Source organism: Ursus maritimus, unplaced genomic scaffold, assembly GCF_017311325.1.
Source record: "Ursus maritimus isolate PB19 unplaced genomic scaffold, ASM1731132v1 scaffold_12, whole genome shotgun sequence".
Classification (NCBI taxonomy): domain Eukaryota; kingdom Metazoa; phylum Chordata; class Mammalia; order Carnivora; family Ursidae; genus Ursus; species Ursus maritimus.
In genome coordinates, this window is record NW_024423564.1 from 68,943,646 (window position 1) to 68,957,688 (window position 14,043).

General features: G+C 46.5%; 1 protein-coding gene across 6 annotated transcripts in view; it reads right to left on the bottom strand.

Moving 5' to 3' along the window:
• Positions 1–13,634, bottom strand: part of RNF220 (ring finger protein 220) — a 212,723-nt gene extending 199,089 nt beyond the window's left edge. For all 6 annotated transcript variants that reach the window (XM_040627381.1, XM_040627380.1, XM_040627379.1 and 3 more), the window contains exon 1: positions 12,995–13,634. In XM_040627381.1, coding sequence (XP_040483315.1) covers positions 12,995–13,619 — 625 coding nt within the window. In that variant the 5' untranslated portion in view covers positions 13,620–13,634. The remainder of the gene's footprint in view (positions 1–12,994) is intronic.
• Between the last annotated feature and the right edge of the window lie 409 nt (positions 13,635–14,043).

Below are 14,043 nucleotides of genomic sequence, written 5' to 3' on the forward strand. Positions count from 1 at the left end.
GCATCTTCACCCTTACCGGTCCAGGCTTCTGGGTGGAATCCCAGCCTCTTTCTCTCTACTTGCCCACACTGACTCCCCTTCCTCCAAAGCATACTCCTTGGTGAAATCTTCCCTCTGAGACTCTTACCCTTGGTGAGTGAAACACACACTTGAAGAAGTCTAAGAATCACCTGGTTGCTAAACACACAGATTTCCAGGTCACGTGCCCTGTGATTCTGATTAGGAGGTCTGGAGTGGGGCTGCGAGTCTGCATTTTAGGTAATATTCCCGAGCCCACCCCCAAACCACCCCCTCCTCCACCACCACCACAAGTGGGAGGGAAGCTGTTGGTCCTTAGATTGCATTTTAAGAAACCCAGCCTTGGGAATGACTCCTCCTGAGATCCCAGAGCCCCTGTTGTCTATTATTTTATATTATCATTTCTTTTTTCATATATACATCCTAACCACTCACCTTAACCATAGGCACTCAAGAAGAGGAAGTATCATCTACTTTTTTGACTCCTCTGCAAACAGCCCTGAGCACTGCACTCTACAGGAAATGCTGTGGATGTTGAGTGATGACCACGATAAGAGGCCAGGGGAAGGAAAACCACAACAGGGATGGCAGAGTACCGAGGCCCTGGCTGGAGGGAACTGTTTTTAGTATGCCTACGTGTGCCAGGCTGCAACAACGGTTTGCCTTGCCCTCTTTTTTTCCTTCTTCAATAGTCTTGGCACTACACGCCTAACCTCCCTCATGAAAGTCACGCCTGAGCAAAGCACCTCCCATAGGAAACTTTGCCAAGAAATCCTGCCAAGAATCCTGGGTGCTGTGTGGCTTAGTTTAACGGTCAGGGAGTACTTTAGATCTTGAGACCTATCAGACCTCTGTGCAAGCAAAGTATAGAGCTGATCATGAACTTGATAAAAAGACCAGGGCCCTTGATCTATCCCCCTAAACATCGTCATATTCCATATTCAACAAATATTTCCTGAGTACTTTGTACCAAGCATGGTTCTGGGTGCTCAGGGGTCTTAAGATATCATATGTCATTAGAAAGTATTTTACAGTGGCTTATCTTTAGAAAGTTACTTTTATTTTTTGTTTTGTTTTTGTTTTTGTTTTGCACAGCGAAGGAAATGAACAAAACGGCAAACTACTGAATGGGAGAAGAAACATGCAAGTGATATATCTGATAAGGGGTTAATATCCAAAATATATAAAGAATTTATACAACTCAATACAAAAACCAGAAATAATCCAATTAAAAATGGGCAGAGGACCTGAATAGACATTTTTTCCAAAGAGGACATCCAGATGGCCAACAGACACATAAGATGCTCAACAACACTCATCATCAGGGAAATGCAAATCAAAACCACAGTGAGATACTACCTTACACCAGTCAAATGGCTAGAATCAAAAACACACAAAAAAACAAGTATTGGTGAGGATGTGGAAGAAAAGCGCACTGTTGGTGGGAATACGAATTGGTGCAGCCACTGTGGAAAACAGTATGGAGTGTTCTCAAAAAATTAAAAGTAGAATTACCATATGATCCAGGAATTCCACTAGTGGGTGTCTACCCAAAGAAAATGAAAACACTAATTCAAAAAGATATATGCACCCCTATGTTTATTGCAGCATTATTTACAATAGCCAAGATACGGAAGCAACCCTAGTGTACACCCGTAGATGAATGGACAAAGAAGATGTGGTTATACATATACAATGGAATATAACTCAGCCATAAAAAAGAATGAGACCTTGTCATTTGCAACAACATGGAGGGACCTAGAGGGTATAATGTTAAGTCAGTGAGAGAAAGAAAATACCCTACAATTTCACTCATATACGGAGTTTAAGAAACAAAACAAACAAAGGAAAAAAGAGACCAAAAAACAGACTCTTAAATACAGAGAATAAAGTGGTGGTTACCAGAGGGGAGGTGAGTGGGGGGATGGGTGAAATAGGTGAAGGGGATTAGGAGGACACTAATCTTGATGAGCACTGAGGAACGTGCAGAATTGTTGGATCATTATATTGTATGCCTGAAACCAATGTTTCTACTACTGTATGTTAATTATACTTCAACAAAACAAACAGACAAAACAAAAGAAATTTACTGTAAAAGCAAGACCCTATATGACGTTGGGCTTCAGAAGCATATAAGCACCAAACCAATGTTCTCAAGCACACCTGGCTATAGGAGGAAGTACTGTAGAGATCCTGTAAGTACTGTAGAGGTCATGTCTCAGGTCCTGGCAGACAGAAATTCTATTTTTACTTTATCATGAGCAATCCTTGGCAGCTCTGGAGTTCTTTCTTCCACTCTCAGATGCTATACTTTGTCCAAAAAAGCAAACTGCCACACCTAGCCCCTTTGAATAAAGTAATTCCTTCTTGATTTCCAGGTATCGGCTTAAAGGTCACTAGCTCCAGAAAGTTATCCACACTCACAGACAAGATTAGGTGCTCCAGCTTCTAATCCCATGGCATTTTATATTTTGCCTAGTGTAGTACTTTTCACAACATCCCGAAATTGCTTGCTAAACTTTAAGCTCTAGCAAGGCAGGGACTATATATAATCTGCCTTGCTCATCATTGTATCCCCAGCACTTAGCAGAGTGCCTGGAACAATGCAGGTACTTAGTAAATACTGATTGAATAATTAAACGAGTTAATGAGTGCAGCATACTAGCAAGATGGAAACTGAATCATGCCTCATGTACTCTGCCAGTTTTATCCATAATACACCAATAAACACCTCAGATAGCAGCAGTGTTCCTTCGGCAGGGCCAGTACTGTATGGAGGCAGAACCGAGGCTCAAGGGATCACCCCAAACAGACTCCAGGAGGCACTTCCCATGACCAGAGATGGATATAATGCTCCAAAGTCACTATAATGTCACCAAGAGCTTGCGAGTTAAATCAGCCCTAAGCCACAATGCCAGCCCTGTCACAGAGTTGATGGTAGGATCTCTCTTTCAAGTCATTCAACTTCTCCTAGATCCAGCTTTCTCATCAAGAGGGTATTAGGCCCTTCAGCAGCAGGTACCCTCTTTAAATAAAGAACAAATGACAGTAAGAAGCTACTCACACCATGATGGGAAGTTGGAAGAAGAGGGCAGTGTTGGCAATGAGGCATCTCTGTAGTTAGGAAAGGGTTAAGCCCAAATGTCTGTCTGGGATCTCTTACCAGTAAATCAGCCTTGACTGCTGCTCAGGCTGAATGAAGCCCCACCAGGTTGGCCTGTCAGGAAGGAAGCCCATGCGTCCAGACTTTTGTTGTTCTAAGGATTTTTTTTTTTATTTTTTTTTATTTTACTGCTCAGGAAGGAAGCCAAAGCCTAGGCCCTAACTGCAGTCCTGCTGATCCCTTACCCTAGCACAGGCTACTGCCTTCACCTCTCCATCCACCTCCTGGGTCCAACTCTTCTGTTTTCTGGAATTCCTTCCTTCCAATGATTTTGGCATTTGGGCCTAAATCTTATACCTTCCCCCCTTCTTTAACAACTCAAAATTAAGAATGGTGAGCATTTCCCTTCCTACCTCCTGTACAACTTCGTGTCTCTATGTGGAAAGGGCTGGGGATAGGGAGAGAGAAGTGGGTGCTCTTTACCACCAACAGTGACCTGAACCCCTTCTCGGCAACAGAGCCATGAAGGAACTGCTAAGGATTGAGGTGTCGGCCTCAACTGGCCACCAATGGCTATTTCTGCTACATACATATGTGAACAGGAGACTTTTCAAATCCGAGCCACTATATTTAAATAATAGACTTAAATCCAAGGTCCTCAGGCAGAAGGTCAGTTTTGCCCACTCCCATCCCCCTACTCCCCACCTCTCCCACTGACGTGCAGAATCATTCTCTGATATTCCCAAGCCCCATGGGGCTTTCCTTCTGCAAAGAAGAAAACACTGAGTTTATTTGTGCACTCAGGGTAATGGACAGCCTTCTTTTACTCCTAGAAAAATGCACACAGACACCATGGAAGAGGCCTATCCCCGCCCAACCCTGCCCTCCCCTTCCCCTGCTAATCCCTCCCCAGCAGCTCCCCCAGCTCAGTCCTGCTGCTGTATTTCTCTCCTGACCTACAAGGCCCCTTCAAGCCCCGTCCTAAGCCTCCCCCAAGCAGAGACAATCCATCATGCTGTGGGACTGTGACATACACAGATGGGGGGAGGTTCACAGATTTCTCTCACACAGGCAAGAGGGTAAAAGTGCCTGTGTAACTTAAAATCTAGGGACATATTAGAAACTCTAGGACTTTGAATTCTAATGCTAGTCAAATACCATTCCAGAAAACCTGATTACATATAGCTCAAATCTCTACCACAAACAAATTCTAATGGTCCATTTATTTCAAGTGATATCTGATAAATACAAAGTTCCAGAATAAGAAAATATGATGAGATCTGGATTCTCTGACCTGGGCCACTGCCTAGATACTTAACTAACCCTGGTCAAGTCCCTTCCTGACTCAGACTTGGTTTCTTTAACTCGAATATTGCCTTGCTTCTAAATAAAATGAAGGGAGAAAGAGGTCAGAGGGCCACCAGGGCTAATCCTGGCGGATGGGTAATAATGAAGGGAGGTGAAGCAGCTGGCTATCCACAGAAAAGGGCTCTGAGACTCTCTCTCCCTTTTTCCACATTGTCATAAGGCATGAGTGTGTGAAAGGATCCTACATACATACTAGTTGTTAATGACCCTGTGTTTGGTTACATCAGTGCTTCTAACAATGAAGATTATACCACCAGATTATCCTCGAAAAAAGTCATTATGTATTGAACACTTGGTATGTGTGAGGAACTATTCTAAGCATTATCTGTGTACTTAATTTCATTCAGTCCTTCACAACAGCCCTTTAAGGTTGTATAATTCCCATTTTACAGGTGAGAATACCGAGGCCCAGAGAGGTCAAGTAATTTGCCTAGGGTCACAGAGTAAGTAAGCTGAAGGGACAGGATCTTACTCCAGAGGCTGAACTTACAACTACTACATTATATTGTTTTCCCACCTTTGATCGGAAACATCTTCAAGTTGAGGCTCAAAGGGGCAAACGCAACATTTGTTCCTCTCACAGGTATTTACTCTGCTAGGCCACTCTGACTAGGTATAAATCACACCCCAAAAAGCAAGGCCAAATGAGAACACTATAGGATTAGCTGGCACCTAAATGGGAATCATATACCTGAAAATAAAGCAAAGGTCTCTCCAGGGCTGGCCCTTGCCCCCTCCCTACAGCTTTCTCGCTGTCTGCTGCTCTAAGACGGATGCAAAGCCATAAGTCTCAGCCTGCAAATGAATTTCAGTGGAAAAAGACAACCCTCATCTGGTGAGTCACACTCAGGCTTACTGGGCTTGATTTCTCATGAGACTGTACCAAAAGGTTCCTTCTTCACACATACAGCTCTCGACTTTCCTAAAGCTCCATGCCTGCTGAACAGAATGTACTGGAGGCAGCACCATGTCTTCCCCCAAAAAACACAGCTTTCATTTCCTCTAGGTCATCTTCAATCAGAACACATTCCACAGAGAAAATTGACGGTCAAATGTCTGAATTGCCAGATGGTTATATGTGTCTACAAAACCCCCACATCACTTGTCTGTTTCCAGCTTCACCAGGACCTGGGTAGGAACTTTTTTTTTTTTAAATACACATCAAAAGCAGATCAGCATTTGTGGCCTCCAATATAGGGGATGTAATGCTGTGAGAAGACATTTGGGAAGGGGATAGCCTCTGATCTTAGGTTTCTAGAGTGTTAGGTGAGAAAAGCAAATTTTAAGTTATTTTTTAAGGCTTGAAAATTCTTTTGGTACCCCCAAATAATCAACATAGTAAGTCTATATTTGAGAAAAACAATTTCACATATCTCTTGAAAAACTCGCTACCTACTTTTGTCATTCTTAAACCTCAAGGCATAAATAAATTCTTTTCTTTCCTCCAACCTCTACACCTTTGGGATAGCAGAGTCTAATAGATATTATTATCCAGTGCAATGCTGAGGAGAGGCAAACTGATGAAAACTTGGGAGGAAAAATTAGATTATAATCAAAACCATTAATTTATTCAATACTCAACTAACATTTACCCGAACCCTTTGATGTGATTGGCACCATCCCCCCCCCTCAAATTTTTTTAGCACTAAAACTAAACTGTGGTTAAGATTATAGAAAAACCTAATCCAGTTGGTAAAAATGGAAGGGAATGAATTCCTCCTGTTCACTTAGCATCTACCACAGCCTATCATTTCTCCAGGCCTACCCCCATAGTCCCAAATCAGGATCTTTTCCTGGAAAAGGCGTAAGAGAGAGACTAAGTAGGTGAAAGTTCTTTTGCAGAATATTCTCCTTGCCCAAGAAGAGAGGTATTTACAAATTCCCACCCACAGCACACACTTGCAGGTTCTGTTCAGCCACAAACGCCACAACTTAAATGGTATTTTTTAAAACGTGAAGGCATTTTAGCTGCTATACAGCAATAAGTTATCTTCAAGTCTGCAGTTCATCTGTCTTTAGGGGGAAAATGGCACTGGGAAATGCTGTTAAATTGCTGGAAGAGAATATTCAAATCCAAAGATTACTGTAATTTTGGTGTTACAATTGTGTGGATTTTACACTTAAAATGTATCATCACGCCAAATCCCAAGTATTTATAAAGAGTACATTCCAACATGTACGCTGATATTTATTGACCAGATGGATGTGGTTAATAAGACTTAAAAATATGAAAAACCATTATGAAAATATAACTCTATTAAATGTATTGTCACTCCAAACGCCGAGTATTTACAAAGAATACATTTCAATGTGTGCTAATATTTATTAACCAGATGGATGTAGTTAACAAGGGTTAAAAATAAGAAAAACTAATATAAAAATATAATTCTATTTTTTCAGTTTCCTCTTCTGCCTAATGAGGAAAGGGGATGGGGAGGGAGAGCAACTTTTGTTATTAGGATACAATGTGTGTTTTTTGTTTTCAAACAAAAAAGGGCCACCAAATAATCAACCTGGGGCCGCTGACCGGAAGGCAGCCCCGGAAAACTTCCCGTGGGAAGAGTTCCAGAAATTGCCCGGACTTTAACAAGCCCCGCTGTGCTGGCTGAGAGCCTCAGACCGTCAGAGGCGACCGAGACTCTCCTCGCCCGAATACCAGCCATCCTGCGGATTCACGAACCCCAGGACTTGGGAAACATTCCCCGGAACGTTTCACAAATTTGAAAAGCAAGACGGGAAAAACATTTCGAATCTACAGGAGAAACCTCAAAGTCCTCGGGTGCCGAGGGAAATGCTAGCTCCAGATGCGCGTGGACACAAGTCCGTCCTCCCCGACGCGCCCCCGCGCTCTCCCCCACTCCCGCCCCTCACCCCCCGCCCCCTCCCCGCGCGCTGGCTGTCCCACGCCCGCGCGGGCTCCCCTAGCCTCCTCACACCGCCACCCGCCCACCTGCACCTCCCGCCCTTTCCCCATCGCCCCGATCCCCGCGTGGGCGTGCCCCCCTCCCCGGTCACACTCGCTCCCTGTCCCCTCACCCCGTCCCCACACTCCCTCTGCGGCTCAGACGACAGGACAGGAAACCGACCGAGGGCTCGGTCCTAGTGCGACCTGGGGGCGCGGGACGTGGAGGGCGGGGCGGGGGTGGGGGAGCGGGCCGGCCCGCTGGTCTTCGCCGCAGGTGGCGGCGGCGGCGGCGGCGGCGGCGGCGGTGCGGGGCTCGCCCGGCCCTGGGGCAGCGTCCGGAGTTCTCCCGCAGCCTCCGAGTCCGGCCGAGCGACGGCGAGGTCACCAACATTTCTGAGACCACTTGAAAGCCATATCGGTGGCGGAGGCTGGGGGGTCCTTTCCAAGTGAGTCAACGGTGCCCGCTCTGCGGTCCTTCCTCCCCCTGGCCGGGCCTCGCGCCTCTCCGCGCCCCCTCCCCCAAACGATCAATTACCAGCCACCCTTCTGCCGGGAGCGGCGAGGGGCTGGCGGGCGGCCGCAAGGAAACGGCAGCCCGGATCACTTCTGCATGACAATTGATGGGAGGGAGGGCGCGAGGCGAGGAGGGAGGACGGCTGCGGTGTCCGTTTTCTCACCATGGTGATTAGGCATTCCGGCCGCGCGAGGAGGCAGCCGCCGACCAGAGCGGCGCGGCGTGGAGCGAGGACAGGGGAAGAGAGCGGGAGCGGGAGCGGGAGCGAGCCCAGCCGCCGGGCTGGCGGGCGGGCGGCGGGCGAGCGGCGCGCTGAGCCAAGCCAAGCCAGGCCAGATGGCTTTGCAGCCATCAGGGACTGCTCCCGTCCAGCCCGGCCCCACTTTAGCTGTGCAAACATTTCTTTATCCCAACAAGACAATTAAACCCAGCAGCATGAAAAGGAGTCTCCATGACTGTGCTGGGAGTGAACAACCAGAAACAACCCCACATCACAGGAGTTCTTGCCCTCCACCCCCAGAGGGAGGAGAAAAGGGGCTCTGGGAGAAATCGGGGAGCAGCTGAGCGACAATTGGGCTAGGTCTGGGCAGTGAGTGCGGAGGGAACCATCTGACCCATCTCCTCTGGTGATCTGCTGGCCCTTTCACAGTGGTCATCTGCTCCAGCTACAATAATCCAGAAGTTGAGGCTGGTGACCTGACAACTGTCCCAAACATTCCCTGCTAAGAGCAGTTCTCCTAAAAGCCCAGGTTAGGGTCCCTGGCCACTCCAGTCCCAGAGCCCTTGGGAAGTATCCCTCTTAACACCACCTCCATGATGTAGCTCAGACTCCTCATTCCAGGCTGCCCTTGGGCCTATGTGGGCTCAGCTGATCTGATTGTTAGAACACAGGGTCTTCGATGATACATGCCTTCATAAAGACACATTCTCCAAGTACAAAATACCATCTCCTACTCAGGGCTTTTGGGAACCAAGAATGACTTTTCAAACACAACAAAGATGACAGCAAAGCAGAATATCCAGGAACTGCTGTGAGCCACCGGGTTTCCTGCCTACCAGTGAATCTGCCTGACACAGGCAAGGGCCAAGGAAACAGGGTCACTGTAGGGTCAATGCCCAGTGCCTGTCCCTGAGGTGAATCAGAAGGCAGGGCCAGTCATTGCTCCAACTGGGACAGTTCTGGTTCCTCTCAGCCCTCTGATGAGCATGCATACTAGCCAACTCCTGTTTGGGCTGACTGAGTGGAATGACTGGCAGGCTGGCCCAGAAAAAACCAAAACACCAAAAAACCAAAACCAAAAACCTGTGTCACCCAAGCAGGAATCTGGGCACAGGAGTGGCCAACAGAGAACAAGGAAATGCACGTGATAAGAGCCAGGGCGCTATGGGGGTAATAAATGTATAGATTCTAGTACAAGGCAGCAGACAATACTTATCTTCCCTTTTGTTGTAAAGTTTCCTTAATGAGGAAATGTTTATTTTAAAAGCCCTGGGAAACATATCTGCAGACACTTCATATGTAAGACACACGTGGAGTATTCGTAATTGGTCCATAAATTTTAGCATCATTTCCCTGGACAAGAAGCCTTGGAGACTGGTTCAGGGAGTGACAATAAACAGGAGTTACCTCAGTTGCCTTCCTGGGGAATTACGCACCCTCCATGAACGGCTTCTCACAAAACACTTCTCCCTTTCTCCAGGGCAAATAAGTCAGTCCTGTTGAGTAAAGCCTCTTTTTTCCATAGAACCCCACACCTACCTCACGAATCACCTGTGATGCCAGGTGGATGAACAGGCAAGCAAACTGGAAATCATCTGCTAGGAGAGACAGTCCTTTACCCAAATAGCTACATTTTGGTCTACAAAAAAGCATATTTAATCACAAAAGAAATCCTGCCTATCAGCACCCAGATTTAAGGAAAGAACACGTGTGCATTACACCACGTCTGCAGGCCCCTCTTTCAAATGCTCTCACATGTGGACATATCTGCATATGGATGCAGTGTGTGAGCAGGGGGTGACTGCGACAGTAAAAACTGTCAGTGTTTCCATTGTAAAACTGATTTTTGATTGACCTAAAACTCAGTCATAAAACTTCTACTCTAAGTAAAGGACACACACACACACACCCATACTCAGCCCCCACCCCTGGAAAAAACCCCTAAAGCTAAGTGCCTATTTAGGAGTTTTACTGTTGTATTTAATTAAAACATTTTTTTCCACATTTTGTGAGAAAAATTTATTTATATGAAGAGAACTGAAAAATAAGTCAACCACATCAGAAATTAACTCTAAATTTTAAGAATAAAAAAACTAGAATATACATGGTTAATTTTGGCAATCTGACCAAAAGCCACTGCATCCTATTACTTTGCTCTTTTGAACACTTTCTATCCTCTCTCTTCTCGCCTCCCCATCCCCCTCACTGCCCCATCTGCCCCTTAAGCTCTCCCTTTGGAAGCAGTCTTGTACACTGTCACTCGATTATCTGAGAAATATTACTTATTTCAAAACGGTTCTGTAGGGAGGACCTGAAAGGCATCTAGTGGGAATAATCAGGCCTTCTAACGGCCCTTAAATATGTATTTACATAAAACAGACCATAAATATTCCGACACACGTCGGCATACGACAGGAGCCAAGAAAGCTGCTGCAGACTTTGTCACAGTGCCTCTCCAACCCTTCCGTACAGAAAAATCTTTCTCCCGCCTTCCAAAAACTCAAAATCAAAAGCACGAACGCTACCCAGTACAACCCTGTGAAGGCTGCTCTGCCACCTAAGGAGAGAAAAGGAGGAAGGAGCCCAGATACAGAGCTACCACAGGCTGAGAAGCTCCTCTTCACTTTGCACCTTTGTTTTTTGTTAAAGATTAGTCACAAGTGCAACTCCAGATAATAATGTGGGTATGCAAACATCCTACACTCATAGACACGCCTACAGGTTTTATGTCTGTATAAGAGAAAAAAGAGAAGACGAAGTACTCTCTAAAGAAAGAATATTTTAAGCAAATAAAAGGGAAAAGGGTTCCAATTTCTGTAACACTACAATTTGAAATAAGGAAGTTTCCCCACCCTTCTGATCAGAATCTCATTAATTTCAAGGTCAGAATTCCATTTCACTTTGGGAAATAGACTCATTTAATTTTTCTCCACCCAGGCGTATTCCTGTGTGAGGGATCCATCTCCATGGGGGACGGCACCACCACACAACGCAAACCAGGCAAACACAGGAGTTACAGCTTTGACACTCGGAGGGGGAATGGATAGCCACATCTATGAGTTCTGACTTGACTAACAAGCTTCCTCCTGCTCTGGGGGTCTGACACAGGTTTGGGCTAAAGAGAGAAAAATGGAGACCAGCCGGATCTGTTGGGAGAGAAGAAAGGAGTCTTGATCTCCAGATGTTACTTTGTGCAGCATATTAGGTTTGAGAGGATTTCATCTTCAACTTGTATTTGGAGCAAAAAGGGGCAGAATCCGTCACACCCTCACCCAGGCCAGCTTTAGCCAGAGGTCAGACTACAGCTCGTCTTGATCCCTTGTACACTGACAAATAAAAACTGCACCAAAGTAAAACACAACAGACCAACAGCACGCCAGCCTGTTCAGCAGGGATACTCCAAAAGCGAGATGGTAACGCATATGTCAGCTGGCCAGCAGGGGAGACGGTGGAAGAGGAGCCCAAGCGAAGTGAGAGAACGCACGGGCGCCCGTGCTGGCATACAGCAGCTTCTCCCTGAAGTGGGGAGGTCTCAGGCTTACAGACGCTGACATAAAAGACACACTTGCAACATGTTTCAAAACCAAAGAGCGATGGATTTACAAGGCAGGTTGATTTTATGATGACTTTTATTGAAAAGGTACGCTGGGTTTAGGCAGATGCCTTTTAGCGCAGGAAAGTTAACACAGTGCCTAATTCAAGGAGACAGCCTGAGGAAGCAGCGCCGACAGGGGAGAGCTGCAATGTCTCTATTACTCTCTTCGGCATCATAAAGAGAAGAGAAAAAAAAAAATGGTATTCATGTTGGTGGCTAGAGAGAGGACAGGAGCACAAAAAATAGAGAAGGGGGAAAGCAAACCTCAGATGTAGTTTTGTTAAGAAAATAAAATGAAGCAAATCTTAGAACAAAGGGTTGGGTGGAAAAACAGCCTCAGTTCATAAATTCTCACCAGGCTTGAAGAACACTGCTCTGCCTACCCACAGCCCAAAAGCCTCAGAACACAATTATTTTCTGATTCTGTTAGAGGAGAAGATTGCAGGGTTCAGCACTCCCGGTCTACAAGTTCCAAATAAAGGTTTAGTTCCAACTATTAGCGAGGGTCGCCAAAACTCAACGAGGCACTGGGAGAACACGAGAAAGCTGTTCCATAAGCAGAAATTAATAATAGTTGTGAACATCAAATATGGAGCAGTCACACAGGTCAACCGTGTCTAGGCCTAAAAGTGAGCCCCAGGATAAGCATCCAGCAAACCTGTTAAATCCCAAGAGAAGTCGGCTTTCTAGCCTTGCAATCGCAAGGAAAACACAGCTGTTTGAAATGCTTTATGGTGATTGACGACACCATTGTCCTTCTCTGAAAAATAGCCTGATGTGGACAAGGGCTGAGAGTTGGGAAAATAAAATCACGTGGAGTCCACTGAATGTGATACAATGGAAAAGCAAAAAAATAATGCCAAGATCCGAGAAATATAATGAGGACAGCAAAGAGAGGAGGGATGGACGAGCTTCTTCAGGCCCCCCAAATCTCCCAGGAACCTACGCTTTCTAATAAAATGACATTCACTCCAGTATATATATAGCACCCCTCTTCACTCCGGAGTCCCCAGAGAATAAGCCAATCATGCCCTGGGGAGAGACAGCGTGGAGGCCAAGTTGCCTCTGGCTACCTTCAGAAAAACAGCCCTCCCAGAACTGTCAATGCTCATCGACAAGAGACAAGGAAATGTTAGCACTCCGCAGCCATTGAGTGGATAGTAGTTGGCCCTCCCCATTCCTAGGAGCATGAAAACTGCCACCGACCTGTTGAACGCTACTGTGAGGCATGGCTTGCTGGGGGTAGGGAAGGCTCACACCAAAGTACTTACATCTGTCATTCCGATCCTCTGGGCTAGAAGAGGCTTCCCGATCCGAAATGAGGCCAGAGACAGCAAAAATCTTCTTCCCAGTATCGTCCACCTTAAGTGAACCAGGGGAGCTAGATGGCAGCTGTGTCCCAAAGTCATATTCCTTGCCATCTGCATCTGAGAAGCGCAAGTGGGGAGACTCTGTGTCATGGCAGTTCTTAAGTCGCTTGGCCGGTGTAAAGGCTGACTGATAACTCTCCCGGTCCTCAGTGGAAGCGAAGGGACGGAAAGCCCCCACTCCACTATGATTCAGCATACTGATTGGGGTGCAATCTAGATTTGGGGGAGCAAACTGAGGGTGGAGGTGCAGTAAAGAAGGGGGAAAATCACGATTGGCAAAAGTGCCTGGCACCCCACCTTGCCGATGGTACATAGAGGCAAAGGTGTAGGAACCGTTGGTGAATGGAATATGCACGTCCTTGTCTACTGAGACGGGTACACCAAAGGGTCGTGGCTGCTGACAAGGGATGGAAGCATCGCGGCTGGCCTCAGCCGTGGACGCCAGGACCATCAGTGCTGGGGATGCCAGCGGGTTGGGGAGGTAGGATGAGTTCTCCATCTTGAAGGCTGCCCGGTGTAAGTCCATCGGAGTCTCTTTCTATGGCTGATGTCACACAAGAAGCAGTCTTCCCTGGGAGGGAGGCCGAGTGGCACCTTGGATCAGGGAAGGGAATATTACTGGGGAATCATCCCCTTCTACGACCTGTGGAAACAGCAAAGAGAAAAAAAGAGGGGGGAGGAAGGTCAGGGGGAGAAAAAAAAGGGAAACCCCAACTGATCGAAACACCATCCTTCTGGCTTACAGATGCTCGGGCAAGAGACACCACGGGCTTTAGGAGCCAGTGGGCAGCAGCATCAGACCATTTTCATTCAGGAAAATCAATAGACAACTTACTGTGATGTACGCGTAGCTGACTTTGGTCCCTACACGTTCCGGGTGAAATGCGCCTGAGCCCAGCAAAGGAAAAAAAATCATAAAACCTCCAAATACAATATTCCCCGAGCAAATG